The sequence below is a fragment of the Leptidea sinapis genome, chromosome 4 (genome assembly GCF_905404315.1).
Source record: "Leptidea sinapis chromosome 4, ilLepSina1.1, whole genome shotgun sequence".
In the NCBI taxonomy this organism is placed as follows: domain Eukaryota; kingdom Metazoa; phylum Arthropoda; class Insecta; order Lepidoptera; family Pieridae; genus Leptidea; species Leptidea sinapis.
In genome coordinates, this window is record NC_066268.1 from 10,659,961 (window position 1) to 10,686,335 (window position 26,375).

The 26,375-nt window shown below is 37.8% G+C and overlaps 1 protein-coding gene across 2 annotated transcripts in view; it reads left to right on the forward strand.

The window, feature by feature from the left end:
• The window catches only part of LOC126979683 (dedicator of cytokinesis protein 7), an 81,301-nt gene that overhangs the window by 17,154 nt on the left and 37,772 nt on the right, over window positions 1–26,375 (forward strand). For both annotated transcript variants that reach the window (XM_050829121.1, XM_050829123.1), the window contains 11 exons: window positions 937–1,088; window positions 2,669–2,787; window positions 3,824–3,977; window positions 5,379–5,567; window positions 6,527–6,630; window positions 8,663–8,831; window positions 11,058–11,190; window positions 14,799–14,898; window positions 17,053–17,202; window positions 20,394–20,571; window positions 21,763–21,992. In XM_050829121.1, the coding sequence (XP_050685078.1) occupies window positions 937–1,088; window positions 2,669–2,787; window positions 3,824–3,977; window positions 5,379–5,567; window positions 6,527–6,630; window positions 8,663–8,831; window positions 11,058–11,190; window positions 14,799–14,898; window positions 17,053–17,202; window positions 20,394–20,571; window positions 21,763–21,992 (1,678 nt within the window). The remainder of the gene's footprint in view (window positions 1–936; window positions 1,089–2,668; window positions 2,788–3,823; window positions 3,978–5,378; window positions 5,568–6,526; window positions 6,631–8,662; window positions 8,832–11,057; window positions 11,191–14,798; window positions 14,899–17,052; window positions 17,203–20,393; window positions 20,572–21,762; window positions 21,993–26,375) is intronic.

A 26,375-nucleotide genomic window follows, 5' to 3' on the forward strand; every position in this document is an offset into this window, starting at 1 on the left:
TTCCTTTAAAATACTGCATCTTCCATATGTTCGGAAAAAGTGAAGCTCCTGCGAGCTTTTTTTTTATATAAGAGGGGGCAAACGGGCAAGAGGCTCATGAGATGGGGAGAGATGAGGCCACCGCCCATGGACATTCGCAACATCAGGTGTGTCAAGAAATACGTTGCCGGCCTTTAAGGTGGGAGTATGCTTTTTTCTTGAAGGTCCCTAAGTCGTATCTGTTCGAGAAAACCACAGCCGGTAATTGATTCCACAAAGTGGCTGTGCGAGGCAAGAAATTTCTAGCAAAACTCGCGATTGTGGAATGCCAGACGTCAACGTGATGTGGGTTGTAAGGTGCTGCATCCAATGTATGAATTGTGTCAAATATTTCTTAAATCTGAATAATATCAAATATTTCTTATAAAGTTATATAGAATAAACTGTATGAATATAAATATTGGATGTATCAACCTTTAGAGCTTGAATTCATTGTTTGTGTAAGAATGCTTCGATTACATAAAGCATGCTGTAAGTACATAAAATTGTAGGAAAGGTTAGTTTTTTTTAATTTATGCAATGTAATCATTAACACTGTGACTACTGTTTCTTATATTGGTGATCCATAAACGGTCGTTCCCTATATACTATCTTCAGATATAGATAAATTAATACCTTCTCCTGTCAGTAATTAGCTGTCAATAATCTGAAGCTGTCCCAATATACCCGATAAGTCATTCTTATCGCCTTATATTGGGACGCGTGAATTGCTTTTTCTATACAAAAAACTTCTATCGCCGGTAAGCTTTACGTCCTCCCACCGACAGACAGCGTGTACGGATAAGGTGAGTTACCGTCGCTAAGTTTATTGGTACAGAAAAGCTGGAGATATACTGAATATTGGGAACGGCCGTAAATAAATAAATAAATGAACATGATGGTCGTGATCGTGTTCAGACGAGAAGGTGCGGCCGTGCAAGGAGGTGTTAGTATTCGGGCCTTCGCCCCCCGCGCCCCACCTCCACTACCGCAACCTGCTGTTCGTGTGCGTGCGCGACCTCAACCTGGCCGCCTGCGCCTCGCGCGCCGGCTCCGCGCGGAACATCACGGTCAGTGTGCAGTCTCACTAACTCTCTAAGATAGGGATTCACTCGAAATGTCGGCTATAACCTTGTAAAAACGGAGACAGCAGAAATCCACTACGTTAGCAACTGTTTGCTTTCAAACTTTTACCAATGAGAGGCTCCGTTGTACAGGATGCCGCCTAGATTATAGGAAGCACAAAGGCGCCTATTTCTGCGGTAAAGCAGTAATGTGTTTCGGTCTGAAGGGCACCGTAGCTAGTGAAATTACTGGGCAAATAAGACTTAACATCTTATGTCTCAAGGTGACGAGCGCAATTATGGTTCCGCTCAGAATGTTTTTCAAGAATCCTGAACGGCACTGTAATGGACAAGGCGTGTCAATTACCATCAGCCGAACGTCCTGCTCGTCTCATCTCATTTTCATAAAAAAAAACTTAGCCGGATTATACTTCGTCGCCATATTGTAATTACTATTTCAAACTTATGTCAGATCTCACTGCACGTTTCAATTTTTACTTAGGCAGACCCGTCTTTAAATACGTAGTATTTACATACTCTTTGGTCAGTGTGCCTCATGCTCCGTAAATTAAGCAAGTTTACACATCAACGAATAATACGATAATAAGGTACGGTCGCTCTTTCGGTTGATCTTTTCAGTGGTAAACATCATTGCCATACAATGTTACTTTGATGTGCTTCGTCCAAAAGTGTGCTACGCCGGCAAAGAAATAGAATTGTTGATTGGGGCCGTAAGTGTTGCAGAATTACTTAAGACTTCCCACGTTTTATACATTTTTAAATCATATATTTAATTTCAATCTACCACCCATTCCCACGAGAAGAACGGGCGGAAGAAACCATGCAGACCTCTTTTTTTTAAATAGAATATTATTACAATAGAATTTATTCATTACATACCCTGAAGTGGTCACTCCATTCCCAAGCTATGCTATTATTTATTTTAAAAACTTTCACCACATAAACTTTTAGAATAATTCTTTTGAAAGTCCGAACACATGTATATTGTATATTGTCTGTAATCCTGTTGGAAAATCATACACTTGTATCATACGACCCTCGTCAGTAGTGCTTCTCTACTTAAAGTGTTGGCCACAGTGTCTTGTTTCCATTTACAAGAGAAAAGGGTGAGGGAGTATAATATTTACTGCAAATAATTAAAAAATAATTATCTATTTGAACCTTTGTGAACCAGAAAACAGTCGTCAGTACAGATACTTTTGATAGGAGATTTAGTAATTTTTGAAATGTGTGAACATGACGTCACAAACATGGCGGCCTGTCCACATCTTATCACGCATGGTTTTGTGGAACACACGCCGATGCCAATAACACATTAAATGTATAATATAACATTGACAAACTTTTACACAAATTATCTCGCCCCAAACTAGGCAGAGCCTGTACTATGGGCACAAGAAATTGATATCATATCATAACATCCATTACTCGGAGACAATCATCCATATTCATCATATAAATGTTTGCATCTATCGGGATTGGAACCCGGGACCTCTAACTCAGTAGGCAGGGTCAGGGGCTATATGGGTCGTCGTTAAATATTAATAGTTCATCGGTTGCTCCAGGTTCGGGTGCAGCTGATGTCTGGCGAGCATCAAGACAGTGCGCTGCCCAACATCTTCGGGCGGAGTTCGTGCCCTGAGTTCACGACGGAGGCCTATACCACCGTGCTGTACCATAACAAGTTTGTTAATCATTCAATATACCTACTTACAACAAACCATACAACATACCATAATTACCAGTGGGAGGCTCCTTTGCACAGGATGCCGGCTAGATTGTGGGTACCGCAACGGCGCCTATTTCTGCCGTGAAGCAGTAATGTGTAAACATTACTGTGTTTTGGTCTGAAGGGCTCAATTGTAGTGCCGCTCTGATTTTTATCGAGAATCCTGAGCACTGCATTGTAATAGTCAGGGCGTATCAATTACCATCAACTGAACGTCCTGCTCGTCTCGTCCCTTATTATCATTAAAAAATTATAAAGCGTCCCGATTTAACGGATCTTCTACATTTAAAACTTTTGTATGGATTCCAATACTAATATAATATTAATGTGAAATAAGCTTTGTCTATCTGTTATTTAGGCGCTGAATGGATTACGATGAAAGTTTGAGATAGTTTGAATCTCTGGAGTAGATCTAGATTAGTTTTTATATTTGTAAATAATCCCTTGCGGGGGTGAAAAATTTTGCGGGATCAAATGTTTACTCTTTATAATTATACTTTTTGTGAGAAATAAATAATCCTTTTCCATATTTGACCAACCAAGATTAACCTTATATATGGATTTTTAAGATTAATAGCTTAGCACAGGTTAAGTTGCATTTGTAACTTAGTTACAACTTATTTTTAGTCGTGAAAATCTCCAATTATTCTTTATGCCTCTCAAACATTCAAACAGCTTGTCTTTGCTTATTTTTGGTATCCACTCAAACTGCTTCAGTTTAACATTGAAAATTAATATTTGAAGGAGTTCCGAGTTGACAAGCTGAACAAATTACCATAGAGTCAAATTAAAGAGTTAATGCCTTCCAAAAACATTTGCAATTAGAAACTTTATTTTCTTAGTTATACAATGTATAATTCGTGTAAATTATAGATATTAAGTTACCGAGCTTCGCATCTTTCCCTTCGTGGTACAATTTTCAAATAAATGTGTGTGCGTCTGTAAAACAACGAAATGCACAGCAGTATTTGTTGACCGAGGTCTGTGTCAGGAACCCGTCGCTATACGACGAGATCAAGATCAAGCTGCCAGCTGACCTGGGTGACCAGCACCACCTGCTCTTCACGTTCGTCCACGTGTCGTGCCAGCGCAAACCCGTGGCACCTGACCACGAGAAGAACGTGGAGACGCCCGTCGGCTATTCCGTGAGTGAATTTATGTACAGCAGATTTATTTATTTATTCAGAAACAGACAGTCTTACAAATGAATACTAAATTAAATAACAGATACTAGACCTATAGTTTCCTTAATTAACAAATTTAATAGCGAACAGTCTTATAATTATACACAAATATAAAAATACTTCATTAAAATCATAAAAATCCTATAGTCTAGTCGACAAGTTGAAAATGGTACAAAATAGAGATACTGCTCTTAAAATTATGTGCGATAGCTCATTGGATCCGGAATGACGCCTAGAAAAATGTGCCAAACGCGTGTATTACCACATAAAAAATTGCAAAGTTATAAACAATTAAAGATGAAAAAAAAATGGCATTTCGTTTTTTGCCAATATTTCATAAACTATTAATATTTAAGAAATTTCAATTCTGAAAGAGGAGTTATATTCCAATAAAAAATCCTAACTCCTGGAACTCTATCTCAATTATTTATAATTTTAATTTAACGCTGAAAATAGGCGAGTACGGCACATTAATTAATTTATTTATCGGTTATTTTCGCATATTTTTTTTAATTTGAAAAGATTATGGTGTGTTCTGAACACTATAAATAATTTATTTCCGTCGGAAATTTTACTTAAAGTTAATTTTTAGTTTGGTTCTGCGCAGGCCATTTAATATATTGGATTAAATAGGCTAAGGTACAAAGTGTTGTTGCAATATGTTATGTATTGTCACTTGTTATGGTTGATAAATATATTTCTATTTCTGTCACTTTACACAGCTGGCCCAAGAGGGACTATTTTGTTAACAACTAAACTATCATGTACTTGAATTATATTCACTTATTAATTATTAATGTACTGAATATTAAATTTATCTTGTGTAAATAATTTATCAATTTTTTATTTAATATTTACGTTCACGCTACATACTCACTATGTAAACTTTTCTGTATCTATCATTCCCTACTCTGTGGTCCTGTCTTGTGGACAGTGACAGATAGTGCTAGTGCGCATGCAGTTATCTGCGTCAAAAGCCATGTACTGGTTTTGTAATAAGGCGGCATATATATTATTCAAGGATGTGGTTACTCGAATTTCAAACGTTTTTCTACCGAGTGAAAGTTGTAAGCGAGTACTTGGTAGTTATTGGCGCATATTATATACATTTACCCTCTTTTTCGCTCATTTACCGTGTCGAACGCTATCATCGTCACAACTACCGGTTAAACTTATAAATGCAACTCGGGGAAACTCAAAAAATCCTTGAATCGTTGTAATTTGGACCATATTTCTATCCATAACCATACCACTGATTTCTGTAATAAATATAGCAGCTGCTTTGTTTAAAGAATTCTCGATTTGTCAACATTTAAGTGCATTTTAAAATTGTATGTATTTAAATGAATGTTAATATTGTAGTGGCTGCCTCTGTGCCGCAACGGCAAGCTGACCAGCGGAGAGTTCTGCCTGCCCGCCATGCAGGAGGAGCCGCCCCCCAACTACTCGTACATATCGCCCGATGTACTGCTGCCCGGCACGCGCTGGATAGACAACCACAAACCCATCTTCACCGTGGCGCTGGAGCCCTACACCACGGTGCATCCGCAAGTGAGGCGACCTATGCGCACTCAGTACCATTTGGTATTTAAGGCGACACTAAACGCCAGTGACCTTGAGCGATATGAGTTCATTTAATGGCCGCCCGCCCACCATTCTGTGTGTGCAAGTTTCAGCGTGAATGAGAGAGAGCATGAAATGCCTGTTCATATTTTTGAACAAAATTCTTGCGTGAAAAATTAAGTATTTATTTTTTAAATTTTAACAGGCGCAAATAGTTTTTATGTTTACAATCCTTTTTATTGATTACTAATCTGAATATAAATTTAAATGCTATAAGAATACTTAACTCTTCTGAGTTTCGTACTAAAAAATGCGTCTTCCCGAAAAAACTTTTAAAAATTATATTATAAATGGTAGTTCAAAATGGCTCTGGAGTGCTAAGTGTAAAGTAAGACTTACGGGTATGTGTAACAGGATATTTATATGTTTTTATAAACCATATAAATATCCTCCAAATGCTATATTCTTAACCGACTTCAAATGGAGGAGGTTCTCAATCCGACCGGTATTTTTTTATGTATGTACATCGATTACTCTTGAGATGTATGATCCGATTTACGTAATTCTTCTTTAGTTCGATGCGAAATAGATGCCATTTGGTCCAATAAAAATTTTACATTACATTTTGCCCAGTAGTTTTCATTTGATGAACATTTTAAATGAAAATTTTTGTCTACGTGGATGATGTAATTGTTTTTTGTATACGGCTATTTTAGGAGTTTTCATTCAGGTTGATAATATATTACTATTATTAACTGACACTAAAAAGCAAAAAAAAGTAAATTTTTAGATATTAGATACTTTTCAGTTTTTAAAGTCGGTTTTTTTAAAAGTAGTTTTTTATCATCTTTAAACTTGTCTAAAAAAACAGTCTTTCAGTTTTTTCTGCTAACACTTCGTTACAAATAGATGTTCAGGATCACAATGCATTACTGTTATTGGTACAGGACAGCTACATTGAGCGGTTCGCGATGGCTTGCGAGGCGGTGCAGGAGGGAAACATTCCAGCACGCATCGGACTCGTCAACATGGAGGCCGAGCTCAGAGCCAGGTACCTCATATCACGTATTGGTACACCACTACCAGCGTGTTTATCACTTCTAATTTTATCTTCTTATTTTAAGGGACGAGACGAGCAGGACGTTCAGCTGATGGTAATTTATGCGCCCTGGCCGTAACAATGCAGTACCGCTCAGGATTCTTGAAAAACGCCAAAAATTCTGAGTGGCACTACAACTGCGCTCGTCACCTTGAGACATAAGATGTTGAGTCTCATTTGCCCAGTTATCTCTGTTGCAACTCTCGTTACCCATATTAGCTCTGGGCTTCCTCGGAGCATAAAAAGAATATGGAAGTCTCAGACCCAAGGGTGTCGTAAGGCGGGAGGCGTCCTTGCAGGGGATGCCGGCTAGATTTTGGGTACTACAACGGCGCTGTCTTCTGCTGTGAAGAAGTAATATGTAAGCATTGCATGCACGTATTCTGTTTCGTTCTGAAGGGCGCCGTAGCTATTGAATTTACTAGGCAAATGAGACTTCACATATTATGTCTCACGGTGACGAGTGCAATTGTAGTGCCTCTCAGAAGTTTTGTGTTTTTCAAAACGGTAATGGGCAGGGCATTCAATAAGCTGAAGGTGCTGCTCGTCTCGTCCCTTATTGTCAAAAAAAAAACAAAAAACAGAATGATGTATGAATGCTAGAAGAATAACCCTGATGTTAAATAAAGAGAGCACGTGGACCTTCAGTTAGTAAAACATGATTATTATTACTTTCCTATCATAAGACTGGTACAAGAACAGATGAAAAGTTTAAACAATTGCATTTGGCTCCATACCTACTTTGTGTAATGCTATCACAGCCGGCCGTAATGATTAAAATGTAATAGACGGTTCAAAAGTATTTTTTTAAAATCCAAGCTATATGAGTTTTGTCTTTTTTTTTATGGAAAAGTAACCACCGCCGCCCACATTCTCTTGCAACACCAGATGAATCACTGGAGCGTTGCCGGCCTTTAAAGATGTTGTACGCGCTTTTTTGAAGGTACCCATTTCGTATTGTCCCGGAAACACCGCACAAGGAAGCACATTGTACAGCTTTGTAGTACGTTGAAGAAAGTTCCTCCACAACCGCACTGTGGAGGACCGTCACACATCAAGATGGTGGGGATGATATCCTAATCTGTGGCGTGTCGTATCGTGCGAAGGTGGAATGTAGCGGCAGGAATCAAGTGCAACAGCTCTTCGGAATACTCCCTGAGATAATGAAGAATTTTCACTCATTTTGACTTTTAGCTTTTCGTATTCTCTATAGAAAATATGAAATTTGTGTTTAAAAACTATTTCGATCGTTAACACTCACGCAGTCCTTTGCGCGCTCCGGTAAGGGTCACTAGGAGATTACGCAAATATTGTGTGAAATGTTTAATTAAAATATAAGAAAGTTATGTGTTGTGCCAAAATGTAAAAGAACAAGCACTAAAGAAGGAAATTAAGGAGTGAGTGTTGATATGTGACGTCACACAGCGGCTTATATTCATGGGAACGTTAGATGTGTGTAAAATCTAAACTAATTGGTATTTTGAAATGAAACAAAGACCAGTGTATTCATATACATATTGACACACACACTTTTTACACAAATTATGTTGCCCCAAATGAAGCATATATAGCCTGTGTTATGGGTTGCAAGACAACGATATATTTAATACATTATACTTACTTAAACATATATAAATACATATAATCATACATAAATACATTTAAACATCCATGACTCAGAAACAAACATCCATATTCATCATATAAATGCTTGCACCTACCGGGATTCGAACCCGAGACCTCTAGCTTAGTAGGTAGGATCGCTAACCGCTCGGCTATACATATACTCCCTTATTCATAATGGTCCGCTAACTTTAAACAGTCGCTTAGTAGTGTTTTCTGACTTAGGTCAATAGAAGAAGACAGAGTGAGAATTAGCAATGCTTTAAGATAGCAGACTATTATGAATAAGGGTGATAGACTTTTGTTGCAAGCGATTTCGCATATCCATTAACATTCTTCACTGTCTTTTATGCCCGAGCAGCATCACGGAGCTGCCGCTGGCCAGCTCGGAGGCGCTGGCGCGGTTCCTGCCTGTCCTGGGTGACAAGCTGCTGCAGCTACTGGCCGCGCCACCTGAGCTGGCGGGTCGCTCGCTGAACATCGCACAGGACGTCTTCACCTGTCTCGCCAACCTCTTCACCGAGATCGTCGTGAGTCTTATAACATATCGGTGTGGACTACACCGCATCTGTCCTATCCTACATACACACACATGCACATACACACACACGCCTTTTTCCCGTCATCGTAGGCAGAGACAGCAGAATGCCACTTGCTTCTATCCTTTACACCACAATAATATAGATGTATATTGTGATTAATGTGCAGTGATCACTTCTTGCAGTGGGTCTAGAATCTCCTCAAACTAGTTTTAATAACTGTTTGGCGCGTACATATCGTATATACCTTTCGGCTGGCATACACTAGGAACAGGCAATCTGTGGTAAAACGGTATGTGTTTGAAATAACAGTCAGATATTTATTTTATGAACTTCTGGGATGGATTAAAAAAATGATGTTTTACAAATATTTTAAAAGAGACGCCATTGGTCACAGCGAAACTGTCACAAAAGTATGACAAGTGTCAGTTTTCAACCTAACCTCCACTGATTTGATTGTATGAACTATGACGTCATCGTACAAAAGGATCTGGGGCGCGAAACATAACTTTTAATTATTATATACTTTAATATACATACATATTTATTTACTTTTGATGCTATGCTATTACTATGTATTTATTTACTTACTTTTGATTTTTTTTATATTGATTTAAATTATGTCTCAAACGCGATGAAAACTTAACTGTGGGAATGATGCTGTGACAGCTCGGCTATGTAACGCTCGTTAAGATAAAGTCAGCTCGAGTTGACTGAGGGAGCTTGACCAATCAGTCCATAATTTACCTTACTATTTATTTTATGAATTTAGAACACAAAAAATAGTCGAAGTACGTATTAATAATATTGCTGTGATGAAGTTTTCACCTAAGTCGTTTGTTCTTAAGCAGACACCATTTTGTTATCATTAAGATGTATGCTATCGAATAGAAACATATTCATACTCTAGGGAATATGCTTATTTTCTTCTTCTTAGTTTTATTTTTCTGTCTGTGGTTTGAAATAGAACTAAAAATATATTTATTTACCATAGGGAGTGACAATAATATAACATTTTGCAACAACACTAATTGGTAAACGTCATGAATCAACATAATTTCTAAAAGGGCTTTGACATTGGGAGAAGAACTTATAAGAAACTCGCAACCAATCTTTTAAATCATATAACATGTAAGCCTACTTTATATAATATTACACAATTTTAGGTGGCCTGCGCAGAACCAGAAAAGAGACATGCAGCATTATTCTGTATATAATCTTCATTACTATGCAAAGTTTCTTATCCAAACTCAAATTCCAATTAAAAATCACTTTATTCATGCAGGTCACGGAGATGACACTTATGAATGTCAAAAAAAACGACAAAAAAAAATTTTTTTATTACTTAATTTACCGCTACTTCGTAAAGGGTTGAGCTAATGAGAAGAAGTAGTAAGAAACTCATTGCCACTCTTTTAAGTCGAGATTTACATTCTTCTTCTTATCGAGTCGACGGTCACCTCAAATACGGGCAGCCCAAAAAGCCGCAACCGTGATAGCTCGGTCGGTAGCCTCGTGTAGCTCCTCGTTGAAGTAGTCAGTAATCAGTAGGCTGACTAATCTTTTCACCACGATGGCCACCTCTAAAAACTAAGATTTACATTTTAATTCTTTTACAAATAATTTCAATTACAATATATGCAAAGTGACGCAAGAAAAATACTACCAGTAAGTCAAAAAATAAAAAAAAGTAAATTAATACTTATAAACACAAGAATTTTTGAGTATAGTAGATGCATCAATCCACACATACCGTAAATAAATACAGGTATTATGTGAGCATTTCATAAAAAAAAGAGTTTGTATACTTATGTATGCACGCAAGAAGTTATATACTTCTTTGGCCTAACGAAGCAAAAATCATTAAATGATTTATTCCTCGTGATATTCTTACGTTTTTGTAAAGAACAATTTTGTAAAAATCTCGCAAAGATGGCTTTGACAATTAATTAATAAATAATGAATACGGCTGTATGGGCTTGCCTGTCCTAATAATGGACGACGAAGAAAAAAACGAATGACGCAAACGTCAGAAAATTTTTAAGGAACCAACTTTACACTATTAATTTTTATTAACTAACTTTACGATGTAGAATTCAGGTGTCAGTGTGCGCGCGCATCGTAATAATTCACTCTCTTCATTTTTCTCCATCGCGCCATAAGAAGTATAACTTCAATAACATATGTAATAAGTTAAGTGATCGTTGTATTTTTCAGAACATGAATGAGTGTTCAACGTGCGACGCCCACGGCCGCAGCAGCTTGATCAGCACTTACATCCAGTACCAGTGCCACATCCCGCGGCCGGCGCTCTCTGACACTGACATCGGCCTGCCACTACCGCCCTCTGGTAACGCCCTTCAACTACTGTCTCAAAATAATCTTAAGTACTTTATTCTTTATCTATACAAATAAATAAAATTGGAGTGTCTGTTTGTAATATTGAAATAACCGTTTTTTACGACATGTATATGAATATATATGTTACGGGCAATTAGATAAGTCCGGGCACTATTAATAATGGCTGGTCTGTATTCATAATGCCTGACTCAATTGGACAATGTGATTAAAACAGCATGATTATTCACTTTTCCCGGCCATTATGAATAATGCCCACCCTATCTTGGGCAAAGTAATAAAATAGGTTAACTGTAGTGTTTTTGTTTAATAAATTAAATTAAACTCACAAAATTATCATGAAAAGTTAACAAAAAATAAACTATTAAACATAGTAGTTATAATAGAATGTAATAACATCATTAGTTTACTATATATAGGCTACCTACTTTTATTTTGACAAAAATATTACTTAAGAAGAATAGTTTAAAAATTAGTAAACTGAGAAAAATCAACAAAAATATCTAATAATTAAGGACTGTTCAAGAAAGTTATTAAGTTTAGGTTTATTTATTCTTGCAAGATGAGCTTTTGTGACGTTTGAAATTGCAAAGAATGTTTGATTTCTTGCATTTACAACGTTTAAAATTGCAGTCACCACTACAGTTACAATGCTGGAAGCCTTGTCCATCAAAATGAGAGTCTCTTCGAGCAGATTCTCGAAGAGTAATATCAACTTTTGGAACATCGTCGATCGAAATGAACTTTTCTTTACACACAGTAAACTGATTACTGGAGTACAGTTGGTTTAAAATACCGTGTTTAGTTCCAAACTTATAAAGTTTTTCTTTTCATTTATTTATTTTATTTTATTTATTTGGAAAACCAACAGCTTTCAAAACTTAAATGATACTTAAGATAATTACAGAGAGCCAATTATAGGTTTCCACAATTAGTGCTAGAGTAAAAAAATTTAACTGACAACGTGAGCATATACAATTCGAAAATTACAATTTACATTATCATTAAAGTTAAAGTTAATGTAACAACTTAAGAAGATGTAGAGTTATTAGTAAAGAATTTGTTGGCTAAGGCACGTCTTACAGAGTCTACGCTTGAACAGAAGAGATCTAAATTATTATCACTACTTGACAGATTGTTGAAGCTATTACTTGCTCGCCAAGTAAAAGTATTTCTTTTATAGTTTAGGTTAGTGTGATGAAGTCTTAGTAAATCATGCTGTCACAGTAATCTAACAGGGGTATTGAACTGAAGCTGAGCAAGAAGGTCTGGACAGTCAATTAGCCCTTGGGCTATTTTTAAAAGGAGAGTAATTTCGGCTATTTCGCGACGATTCTTTAAAGGCTGGAGGTGATGTTTACTGCAAAGATTGAGGTAGTCATCAGAGCGGTATGTGACTTTCACACGATAACAAAGATGTTTGAGGAATTTCCTTTGAATATTTTCGATGCGGTTAACATACTTCAAGTATGATGGGTTCCAGACCTGAGAGGCGTACTCTAGATTGCTCCTGAAAAATTAACAGTACAGAATTTTTAAAGTTTTGATATTTTTAAAGTCTTGAGTTACGTATGATGAAACCAAGAGCTCTAGAGGCTTTATTAACTATTGTATCAATTTGAGTGTCAAAAAGTAACTCTGAGTCATGGTGAGCACCCAAATCTCGAATAACATAGCTACGTTGAAGTTTATTACGTTTAAGCATATAATCAATCAATAGGACATTACGTTTACGAGTGAATGTCTGAATGTTGCACTTAAACGCGTTCAATTCTAACTGATTTTGAAGGCAACAGTGTTCAAGGCGTTTCAAATCAGATTGCAAAGACAAAGCATCAGATAAGGATGTGACTTTCTTGTATATTTTCATGTCATCCGCAAAGCATAGAAGCTGTGAGTGATGTAGGCACCTGTATATGTCGTTTACAAATATTACAAAGAGCAAAGGGCCCAAAAGGGAACCTTGTGGGACGCCACTATGGACGGGAACCCAACTAGATATATAGTTGTTAATGACCACTGCTTGAGTTCGGTTATGAACATATGATGTGAACCACCGCAATAAATCACCGCTGATGCCTATCTTTTTGAGTTTATCAATAAGTATATGATGCTGTATCCTGTCAAAGGCTTTACTGTAATCAGTGTAACCATCAGACCATCAGCCATAGCATCGGTAATACTGGAATTAAGGAGAATTAAATTTGTTGTAGTTGACCTATTTTTTAAAAATCCGTGTTGTTGGGAGTTGAAAGATTGTTTTAAGGCAAGACTGACCTGAGAATAAATTATTTGTTCGAAAACTTTGGATACTATACATAATTTGGAAATAGGACGGTAATTTTCAATATTGTTTTTGGAACCCTTTTTATGAATAGGTGTAATAAAGGCGCGTTTCCAGATGGTAGGGACAATGCCATCAGCTAGTGATCGTTGGAACAGAATTGCCAGAGGGACGGCTAAAGTACTAGCACAATTAATTAAAACACTTTTTCGACAGATATAATTATAGCAAGTATATTACGACTATCCATCTTGGCCCGATCTACATCTGGTATCCTTACTTGAACGCTTTGGCCTATATCTGCAATAGGAAATTTTGCATTTGAACGCGCCAACATTTTATCACATTGCCCGGTCCAAGTGATAGATTCAAGCTATCTCAAACACTGACTTATTACATGGACCACGGTCCGTCGGGCATTATTAATAATGGCCAGTCAAAGTGATAAATTAATAACTTTTCCCATCGCTCTTGGGCATTATTTATAATGGCCGGTCCTTATTAATAATGCCCAGTTAATCACGTTGCCCGTAACATATATACACCAAATTATATTTTTTTTTAATTTTTGTCTGTCTTTCTGTTTGTTCCGGCTGAATCTCTGAAATGACTGGACCGATTTTGACGGCAGTTTTATTGGCAGGTAGCTGATGTAATAAGGAGTTACTTAGCCTACGTTTATTTTAGAAAAATAAAGTAATGTCCAAGAAACTCTAACAAGGTCTAACTCTAAAAATAATTTATATGGAAAAACAACGTTTGCCGGGTCAGCTAGTGTATTTATATTATACAATACATTAGCGATGATAATACATTCTCTCTCTCTCTCTCTCACACACACACACACACACACACACAAACACACACCTTAGTAGTGTTAAATAAGTACATACTCAATTAAGCAGATAAAGTTCTTGTCTAGTTAGAGTTAAGTATTTTGTTTTTTTTTATAACAATAAGGGACGAGACGACCAGGATTCTTGAAAAACCCAGGAATTCTGAGCGGCTCTATAATTGCGCTCGTCACCTAGAAACTTGTTAAGTCTCATTTCTATCATTTTTATTTTTTTTTAAATCATAAAGGATATCTTTTGATGTTTCTTTGTTTATGTTATTAAGACGTCCGATCATGGGGGCCCCCTTTTTGGCGCGACTATGTATCATTTAAATTTAAAAGAAATTTTAATGGAGTTAATCTAATGGAGACAATCTTAATTGGAGTTATTTTGAGGAAAACCAGTTGGCTATCGAATCTTTACGATAATTTTAGAATATATTTTACAAAATTGAATAAAAACCTCATGCTTGTACTGCAGTGATGACGGACGGTTCGTGCAAGATCCTCCACGAGGAGATCGCGCTGCAGTGGGTGGTGGCAAGCGGCTCCACGCGGGACCTGGCCATGACCAACTCCTGGTATGCTGCCTGCACTAGTTAATATAGATTATGTGCTATAATAAACAATATAACAGTTGTGGCACTATAGTCTGGCTGGTCGGTTTTTCAACGACTTGTCTAAGCTGGATTTGTTCAACACTCCAATTAGGCAGGTAAAACAGCTCCTTACCGAGAACTTTTTCAATCATGTGTAATTGTAAATCTTAGGTCTTTTGTTATTTTTTTCCTTTATCATTTGTATATAATTTTCGTTTTAGTTGTCCACCGTATGCATCTGTGAAAACTTACTTAATTGTCCATCTGTAATTAAGTATGTAACTTAATTTTTTAACCTAGCTGTAAGTTTTCCAAAAAATGAAAAAAAAAAATAAAAAATAAATAGTCCAACAACTTCGTGCGCGACCATCTCACGGGGTGACAGGCGATGGCGGGGACGGGGTACTAAGAAGTCAGGTAGTGTTGCGAGGAAGGGGAACGCGTGAGACTACTGTAACCCGATAGTTAGTTACAGTTAACATAGATGATGTGCAATAATAAAATTACATTGTAAACCTATAAAAGTTGTGGCACTGCCTTTCTAGTTGCCTAATGAAGAGCTAGTATGACAAGTCTAATAGTTATTAATACAACTGTTGTGAAATAAGGGGTATTAAAACACGAATGTAGGTGATAATAGTATCATCACATGAGTGTTTTAATACCTAATTATCAACAGTTGCATACAATACTTTATCTACACCCATAATACGAATTCTCTATAAAAGATTCTGAAACAGTTAGCTTACTGCTAATATTAAAAAGCCAGTCCTAGTAACCATAATATCATCCAATGGAGTATTATTATTAAAACTGATGATATACTGTTGTACTGAGTTTCATTACAACACTCGTTTGGATCAAGACAATCGTGCGGCTCGTCTGATGGTTGCTCAATGTGAACAGAACAATTATAGTTATTCGTACATACACGACGATGCCTTAGATTTTTTGTCCTTGTGGCGTTAAAACTCTTATATGTGTAGAAAGAACGGTTTGGTAATTTAAACGCACATAATAAAATTGAAATATCTGTATTTTACAGTTTCCACTAATAATCACAATATGGCAACACTACCCCTTAATTTACAATAAGTAATGCCCACTCGGAAAAAAAAATTCAAATTCCAAATTTGTATATTTGATATTAAGATTATTATCTTATATTAGATAATATATACAAAATTAGTTTACAATTAAGCCTTATATATGTAACTATAAAACTTATTTCTACAACCCTATCTACGTGTTGAGGGATAAAACTTTATTATGCTTAAAAACTAATACATGAGGTTTGTGGGGGGGGATCCAGGAAACTGGGAAAACCTGGCTATTTGCTATGAAATACCCACTCGAACTTAGCGCTCTGGCTTATATAGGGCACGACCGTCTACCGTGATGATGCTACCAACTGTTAGATGGCACTGCTGTAGTGCCAAATAACTTACACGAATCAAGTTAACTAAAGATCTTAATATTATACGCCATTATAGTTATTTCTAATCATAGTTATAATTATATTCCATAGTATTTAAATATTAACAGTAGCTAAATAAATGTAATTATTAATTGGGATATCTTATGGCAGTTCATGGCGTTGGTTGCGCTTGTTAACACATCAAGCTGACATATGGTTTTAATAATTTATAAAAAAATCTATATTATTTTTTGTATACTTTGCCTGCTTAGCGTGACAGCGTTCAGTTACTTACAATAATGATATCTTTTGTTGGGCGACACATAATATAGTATTCTATATGTTAATCGTGTATTTTGTTTTATGAAAATTAAGGGACGAGACGAGCAGGACGTTCAGCTGATGGTAATTGATACGCCCTGCTAATCATAATGCAGTGCCGCTCAGGATGATTGAAAAACCCATAATTTCTGAGCGGTACTACAACTGCGCTCGTCACCTTGAGACATAAGATGTCAAGTCTCGTTTGCCCAGTAATTTCACTAGCTATGGCGCCCTTCAGAGCGAAATACAGTAAATGCTTGCACATTACTGCTTCACGGCAGAAATAGGCGCCGTTGTGGTTCCCATAATCTAGCCGGCATCCGGTGCAAATTAGCCTCACACTGGTATATTAATATTTCAAACTTATAGTTTTGACGTGTGCTGTTTGCAAGCAGGGCTTTGTTCGAGCTGATGGTCAAGTCCATGGTGGAGTACTTGTACTGGAGCGGCGCGCACGAGGCCCCGCGCAAGGCCCGCTTTCCCGACCACTTCACTGACGACCTGGCCACCCTCGTCACCAATGTCACAGCGGAGATCATCGCCAAGTCAGTTCACTGCCAACTGTTCTTTAATAATCACTCACGTTCCATTTATCCTTCGATTCTTCAGATTATTAAAGAGATTAGAAATTATTATTCTAATTACTCGCGGCCACGCGCTAAACCTGCACGATATAACTCTAGTAGGAAAGTTGTTCTATTTACTGGCGGTTCCATGTGCTTTATACTACGTTCGCCCATTCTCACTCTTTCTCAATCGGTCTCAATCTCCCTCTCCCTCTTCTTGGATAAAAACGTCCCACATTTTCGTGACACTTTATAGTCACATATAGACACTGGATTTACTAAATGATCCCAAATTCGTTCTCTGCACCCTCAAAAACCTCGGATTCGATATCCATATTGTTGAAATCATAATTTTGCGCGGCGGCCATCTTGGATTTCAAAAATGATCCCAAATTCGTTCTCTGCGCCCTCGAGAACCTCGGATTCGATATCCATATTGTTGAAATCATGGATTTGCATGGCGGCCATCGTGGATTTCAAAACGGATCCCAAATTCGTTATCTGCAATCTCGAGAACCACGAACCCTGCCCGATACAAGGCTAGTAGGGAAGCCCGAGAGTAAAAAATACTCTTCCTCAATCGGTATCAATCGCTCTCTCCCTTGAACAAGAACCTCCTCCTCTTCTTGAACAAAAACGTCTCAAATTTCCGTGACGCTTCCGTTTCCGTTTTATTTGTAAATATTTCACCCTCTTGCGCCTAAAGAAGTTTCACTTCAAAAATTTCATGTAATAAAAACTCTGTATCGCGGAAAAAATGGTCGTCGATCGGGGCCAAGTCTGTTGAGTACAGAATGTGTCGAATGGTTTCTAAGTGAGTTTGACCATAGAATTTAAATGGTTTCGAGAGACGTATGAGGTCTTGCGTTATTGTGGAGCAATGATGGTGAAGATCGGTTTACGAGCCGGGACTGACCACTGCAAGTATGGCCATCATTGTTCTCTTGCTGTTAGACAACCGATAAAAACAGGCCAGGTTTAATACTCTAATGTGCGTGACAAGCGACGTCTTACACTCGCGATTTATGATACTTTGTGTTAGTGTTCGTGAATAACTCAAAATAGACGAATGATCTAAGGTTGGAAGTTCGGTACAATAGATATGCTGTTGTTGCTTGACTGGATTTGAGGAAGGAGGATTATAACATGAAATGACCTACAAACAGTTACCAACGCTTTTCTTTAAGTACCAACATTATAAAATGAGTGCAAAATTTTTTAATGCACCCTATATACAGGCGGCTTTGGTGCACCCGATCCCTAAGAAAGGTGTACGCGCAGATCCGTCCAACTACCGCCCCATTGCCATTTCCTCCATTTTCTCCAAAGTAATGGAGTCTATCATCAACCGCCAGCTCTTGGGATACCTAGAGGGGCACCAGCTGATCAGCGACTGCCAGTACGGCTTCCGTCAGGGTCGCTCAGCTGGTGATCTTCTTGCATACCTCACCCATAAATGGGCGCAAGCGGTTGAGTCGAAGGGAGAGGCGTTGGCGGTAAGTTTGGACATAGCGAAGGCCTTGGATCGGGTGTGGTATAAAGCGCTTATAGCGAAACTGCCATCCTATGGGCTTCCCGAGAAGTTTTGCAAATGGGTCACTAGCTTTTTGGCTGATCGGAGCATCAAGGTTGTTATCAACGGTGCATGCTCCGACTTAAAACCCATAAACGCTGGTGTCCCGCAAGGCTGCGTGCTATCCCCTACGCTGTTTCTTCTGCATATCAATGATATGCTGCAAATCAGCAATATTCATTGCTATGCAGACGACAGCACAGGGTATGCTTCCTACACCGGCCGTGCCAACATGTCCCGGGATAGCGTCGATGAGAACCGGAACAAACTTGTGTCTGAAATCGAGACTATGCTTTGCAAAGTCTCGGAATGGGACCGACAAAATTTAGTCCAATTCAACCCCAAGAAGACATAAGTTTGTGCGATCACCACTAAAAAGTCTCCCTTTGTCGTATCCCCTCGATTCGAGAACACTCCTCTAACTGCCACAGCCTGTATTGGCATACTTGGCGTCGATATATCGAGCGACGTTCAGTTCCGTGGTCACTTGGAAGAGAAGGCCAAACTGGGCTCAAAAAAGCTTGGTGTACTCAGTAAGGCGAGACAGTACTTCACTAAAAGCCACCGCCTGCAAGTTTATAAGGCGCAAATTCGGCCTCACATGGAGTACTGTTCTCACCTCTGGGCGGGTGCTCCCCAGTACCAGCTTCTTCCATTTGACCGCATACAACGAAGAGCGGCTCGAATCATCGACGATCATGTCATCTCCGATCGGCTTGATTCTCTAGCATTGCGTAGAGATGTGGGTTCTCTCTGCATCTTCTACCGCATTTATCACGGGGAGTGCTCAGAGGAGATCTTCGGGTTGATTCCAGCGGCCGAATTCCACCACTGGACATTACGTGCAAAGTACCATCCGCATCACGTAGACGTCTGGCATTCCACAACCGCGCGTTTCGTCCAAAATTTCTTACCTCGCACAGCCACTTTGTGGAATCAACTACCGGCAGCGGTTTTCCCGAACAGATACGACTTAGGGACCTTCAAGAAAAAAGCATACCCACCTTAAAGGCCGCCAACGTATTTCTTGACACACCTGTTGTTGCGGATGTCCATGGGCGGTTGCTTCACCTCTCCCCATCCCGTGAGCCTCTTGCCCTTTTGCCCCCTCTCATATTAATAAAAAAACTACACGTACATTTAGGATATGTGTTAAAGATGTAAGGTTTTTTTTATGAAAATAAGGGACGATACGAACAGGACGTTCAGCTGATGGTAATTGACTCGCCGTGTCCGTTACAATGCAGTGTTGCTCAAGATTATTAAAAAACCTAAAAATTCTGAGAGGCACTACGACTGCGCTCGTCACCTGCAGACATAAGATGTCAAGTCTCATTTGCCCAGTAATTTCACTAGCTACGGCGTCCTTCCGTATTACTGCTTCACGGCAGAAATAGGCGCCCTTGTGGTACTCATTATTTAGCCGGCATCCTGTCCAAAGGAGCCTCCCACTGGTGAGTAGTAGTAGTACGATAATGAAGTAGTTGTTTCTGTACTTAAAAGTAAATTGTAAAGTGATAAAACTGATGTATATATTTTACAAATTATCTGAAATATCAGTGGCAGCAACCGCTTGCAAAATAAACATGTGTTACAGATACGGCAAGAACAGTCGCCTGACGCAGAGCCTGAACAACAGCCTTGCGTTCTTCCTATTCGATCTGTTCAGCATCATGGACCGCGGGTTCGTGTTCAACCTGGTGCGCGGCTACCACAAGCAGATGTCGGCCAAGATAGCCTCGTTGCCCGACGCCGTGCAACTTGTTCTGTATAAGGTTAGTCTCCTATTAACGAAACATGCTGTATTTATCAAGCATATAACTTAGTAAAGACTGGGTATTGGAATTCTCGCCCACTCCTAATTTTTGTTTGATTTTATGGAAAAGGAGGACAAACGACCTGGTGTTAAGTAATCACCGCCGCTCTTGCAACACCAGAGGAATCACATGAGCGTTGCCGACCTTTAAAGACTGTGTACGCGCTTTTTTGAAGGTATCCATGTCGTATCGTCCCGGAAACACCACACAAGAAAGTTCAATCCACAGCTTTGTAGTACGTAGAAAGTTCTTTGAAAACCGCACTTTGGAGAACGCCATATATCAAGATGGTGTAGATGATATCCTAATTTGTGGCGTGTCGTGCGAAGGTGGAATTCGGCAGCAGGAATCAGCTGATTATGTGAGGCACAAATAGCAATGGTAATAGCCGACGTCTTCAATAATTCGAGTCGAATTGTCAGTTTCACTACCCGTAGGGTAATGTAGTGAAACGATTTATAAGCGGCGACATTCCCAGATATCCCCTAGAACTTGCCATCAGGCGACTCGCCAGCAATATAATTTTAAGGTTTATCAAACCTAGCAACGTGCTTAATTTGCAAACGGAAGAGGCGAACTGGTATATTATAATGTCACAGATTAAACAACATAGTAGCTTACATTGACACAAATAGATGGTTTAACTAGTAAGTGGAGGTATATTTTAACACACTCATTTATGTAGACATGCAAGCTATTCTTAAAGTGATGGGTTAACTTTTACATAATGTTAATACTTGAATAAATTGACACACACACACACACACAGTGCACTCTTTGACCTTTCGCTTCTTATTCGTAACCATAGGTGGTATATTGGTTGTCATAGGGCATTTTTATTGAAGTAGGCATTACTTTGCAGAAATCCATAAGTATCTAGATGTTTTGAATTTTGTTTAGTGTTAATTCCGCCGATGTTTGTCTTTAAACAATTTGACACGTGTTTCGCCTCTACACGAGACATCCTCAGGAGATGTTGACGCCAAACTCTTGCTCGAGACAGGACAGGCTATGCCTAATGTAAGGACCAAATACCATAATATTCTCAAGCGATATAGCCTCTGTATAAAGAGTAAATAATTAAATAATTTTTATATTGTGTAAAATCCAACATCTTTTTCCATTACTTGAACTACCACGTTGTTCCAGCTGTCGTTCCTCCGCGTCCTGTGCTCACACGAGCACTACGCGGCGCTGTGCCTCCCGGGCGGGCCGCGCACCACCCCCGCGCCCCGCCCCGCGTCGCCCGCGCCCTCCGCGCGCTCGTCGGCGTCCTCGGACAGCCGCGGCGGCGCCGTGTCGCTCACGGCCGAGTTCCGCTCGCGACACTACCTGGCCGGCCTGCTGCTCTCAGACCTGGCGGCCGCGCTAGAACTTCCGTTAGTATTATTTAGTATGATATATCTCCATAAGTGCCTTACATTCTATGGTTAATGTGTGTTTGACAGATGTCTTAAAATGTCATTTTTTTTGCAACGGCTTTTTAATCCTAATTACAATCTAAGAAAACCATGTGAATTGTGAACATTAATAATTTAAGGCGAGGTAACCCAACACTTTAGGTAAAAATCGCTCGAACGTAAGATTCGATAGGTACGCATGGACACGGGCGTCGGGCATGGCTGAGAACGAACCGAGCAATGCGGGTCAACGACAGCCGACCCGGAAGGACCGCGTAATATTTTTTAAAACTTACAGTTGCGCTAGAGTAAGAAATTACTGTGATATTTTTTATGCATTTTTGAAGTAAATATTTTTTATCGACGTATGAGAGAAATGTTATATTACGCGCAAAATAATTATTTCAACATTATGGAAATCGTATCCGAAATTCTCGAGGCTGCAGAGAACGAATTTGGGATCATTTTAGAAATGCAAGATGGCGCCACGCAAAATTATTTTTTCAACAATATGGGTATCGTATCTGAGGTTCTCGAAGGTGCAAAGAACTAATTTGGGATCATTTTTGAAATCCAAGATGGCCGCTGCGCAAAATTATGATTTCAACAATATGGGTGTCGTATCCTAGGTTCTCGAGGGTGCAGAGAACGAATTTGGGATAGTTTCTGTTATTTATGCAAGATGGCCACCGCACAAAATTATGATTTCAGCAATATGGATATCGTGTTCGAGGTTTTCGTGGGTACAGAAAACGATTTTGAGATCATTTTTGAAATACAAGATGGCCGCCACGCAAAATTATGATTTCAACAATTTCAACGCGAGCCGCTTTTTGCTCTTCACAGAGCAAATGCGGCATCCATCGGGAAAACAACTTTTTTACACCTAATTGTTCATGCAAGATTATTTGTATTTGACTCATGCCAATGTCTAAAGTTGCCTGAATTTCGCGATATGTCACATGTCGATCTTACTCAATCAGCTTACGCACAGCATCAACGTTTTCTTTAGTGACTGCAGTTTTTGGACGACCTTGACGGGGATCATCACTGAGCTTGACATATCCACGTTGAAAATCAGCAAACCAGCGATAAATTGTGGTTTTGGATGGGGCTTCATCACCAAATGCAGAAATCATCCGGTCAACACACTGTTTTTGTGTTAAACCACTTCGAAAGTCATAATAAATCATCGCTCTAGAATTTTCTCGAGTCAATTCCATTTTCTCAACGACTAAACAAGTTTGAAAAGACCTTGTGACAAGACCGAGAATCTTTTTTTAAATAAATAAATGGTATTCGATTTTTAAAACCAAGGAGTTTTCAATTAAAAATATTTTAATATGACAGGAACAGTGGAAATATTCCATTCCCGATACTTTTAGTGCAGCCCTCGTACCCATATTGTGGCAATCATAATTTTGCGCGGCGGCCATCTTGGATTTCAAAAATGATACCAAATTCGTTCTCTGCACCCTCGAGAACCTCGGATACGATACCCATATTGTTGAAATCATAATTTTGCGCGGCGGCCATCTTGGTTTCCAAAAATGATACCAAATTCGTTCTCTGCACCCTCGAGAACCTCGGATACGATACCCGTATTGATGAAATCATAATTTTGCGCGGCGGCCAACTTGGATATCAAAAATGATCACAAATTCGTTCTCTGCACCCTCAAGAACCTCGGATACGATACCCATATTGATGAAATCATAATTTTGTGCGGCGGCCATCTTGGATTTGTCTAACTTCCCTAAAGTACATACATACAAAAATCCCGCGTTTTATTAGTAGTAAATTTTATTTTAGTACTTTCTGACTTCCATTTACCTATATATTTTAACAAATATGCTTTCGCATCATCGTCATTTTTTTACTATGATTCCTGACATGAGCCCGAGAGAAACAAATGCAACGAATGCTGGCATGAGCGAGCATGCAACCAAGGCGTCGCGTTTGGTTTATTACGAAAAAAATTAATATAAAATAATTCACAAAGCGAATTGATAAAACCCATGATGATATTTATAAATACTAATAAACTATCGAGTAAAATAAGTTTTGTGTTTATAGCCATCATAGTTTTATGATAATATAAAACAATTCATATAAAAAAGCCTATTTTTCAAGAAATGAAGATAAACATGTCAAACAATTGGAACCGTAGTATTTGTAGAAATATTTTAAGTAGATTTTCGATAATGTTACTTTTTAGGACTATAGCGCCTTAAAACTCTTAAATTAATATTAGATAAATGCTTATAACGTGTGTTGTTTCATTAATTAAGTGCAGTATCGCAAATGAACTTATATTCTGTATTTTATGGCACATATGTTCCATTTGGATAGCAATTGATAATAACAATAAAAAAATTTAAGTATCACTTAGCACGTACAGGATATTTACAATGATAGGTAATTAGAGTAACCGATCAAAACTACTAACAAGACTACACGGTAAGAACAGTGTCATCTTGAAACCGCTTTGTTTGAGTTTACATTCAGGTGGGTTATATATCTTATATCTTTAAATGAGCAATTCTTGTATATATATATATATATATATATAATTGGAATCTCGGAATCGGCTCCAACGATTTTCATAAAATTTAGTATATAGGGGGTTTCGGGGGCGATAAATCGATCTAGCTAGGTTTCAATTTAAAAAAAATGTAGTTTTATCCGTTTTAATGAGAAACAGCTACAATAACTTTAGAATACAAAGGTAAATTTCGACACTATATACAAGACTATAATAGCTCAGATGGGACATTGGGTGATCCGGAAAGCAGAAGACCCGGTTCGAATCCAGATGTCCTATTAGTTTTTTTTTTAAATTCAAGTTTGTACATTCTTAAAAATCCGAGCAAGGCTCGGTTGTCCGGATATTTATTATTAATAACTGAAACTGAAAAGTAACCGCACCGACTTAAAACCTATATATATATTATTTATATGTGCTACCACATATAAGTAATAGTATTTTATTTATATTAAAGCTACAGGTTTGCATAAGATATTTGATAAATTAAATTTTTATTAAGTTATTTTATACTCTTCAGTTCTTTATTTTTCAGGATTAGAAAACACTATTTACATAATGATATAAAACAAATTGTAATTATGAGTGTTTGTCACAAATTGGTCACAGTTCAACATAATACTGATAACTATAGCAACAAGCACTGATCCTCCAGTGGGACCAACAAATGACGCCACTTACAAAATATTCTATAAGTAGCACACGGCTATGTTAAATAAAATTATAAAATAAAAAGACGGACATTCAAATATAATATTTATGTTCGAATCATATCTAAGTTAGCAGTTCATAAGGTAGAACCATAATACAAACAAAAGGCATTTATTTTCTCAAAATTGATTCCTTTAGAATTGTTTTTTATATACTTTCTAATATAGTAAACTCTCCCAGCATTCTTTTTTTACACTCTTTTTAATGAAATATACAATATTGTACGGTCATTGCTATTGCTATAAAAGAATCATAATAAATACCTGAAACCCTTAAAGCTATTATATATCTTATGAAGCCTACTAGAATTAGTTACAAGCAATCCCTTATTTCTAGTGTTATAGTAATGAAAATCACTATTAAGAGCAAAAAGGTGATTATTTTTGTGAACGTATATCAAATTTAATTAAATATACTGACAATGAACAGTCATAATATTTATTTCTTTAAATTTTTCTTTGAGAGACTGTCTATAACCAAGCTGATATATAGCACGAACAGCTCTCTTTTGCAGAGCAAACACTATATCAATGTCAGCAGTATGACTCCACAGTAAAATACCTAATACGGAATGCTGATAACTATCGCAACCAAACAGCTGATGCAAACACACAAATGCCATAAGTAGCCCACGCCTATGTTAAATAAAATTATAAAATAGAAACAGACATTCAAAATATCGGAATCATATCTTCGTTAGCAGTTCATTAAGTAGAATAATAATACAAACAAGAGATTAGACTTTTAAAGATTACGTTACTTTGCAGAAATCCATAATTATACAAATGATTGTGAGTTTTCTTTAGTGTTAATTCCGCTAATATTTGTCTTTAAACAATTCGTTGTCTGTTGTTTGATAACAAAAAAATCAGTCTTGTGCCAGATTTTGGCGAGACAACACGTCCTGAGGATGCCTCGTGTAGAGGCGAAGCACGTGTCGAATTGTTTAAAGACAAATATTGGCGGAATCAACACTAAAGAAAACTCAAATCATTTGTATAATTAGGAACCAGATTGCATTGATGTCTTTAATCAACAATACCTCTTTTATCTGGTGATTAAAAATAGATTTCTTTAATTTAGTTTCAAAGCTATGTAAAGTACAT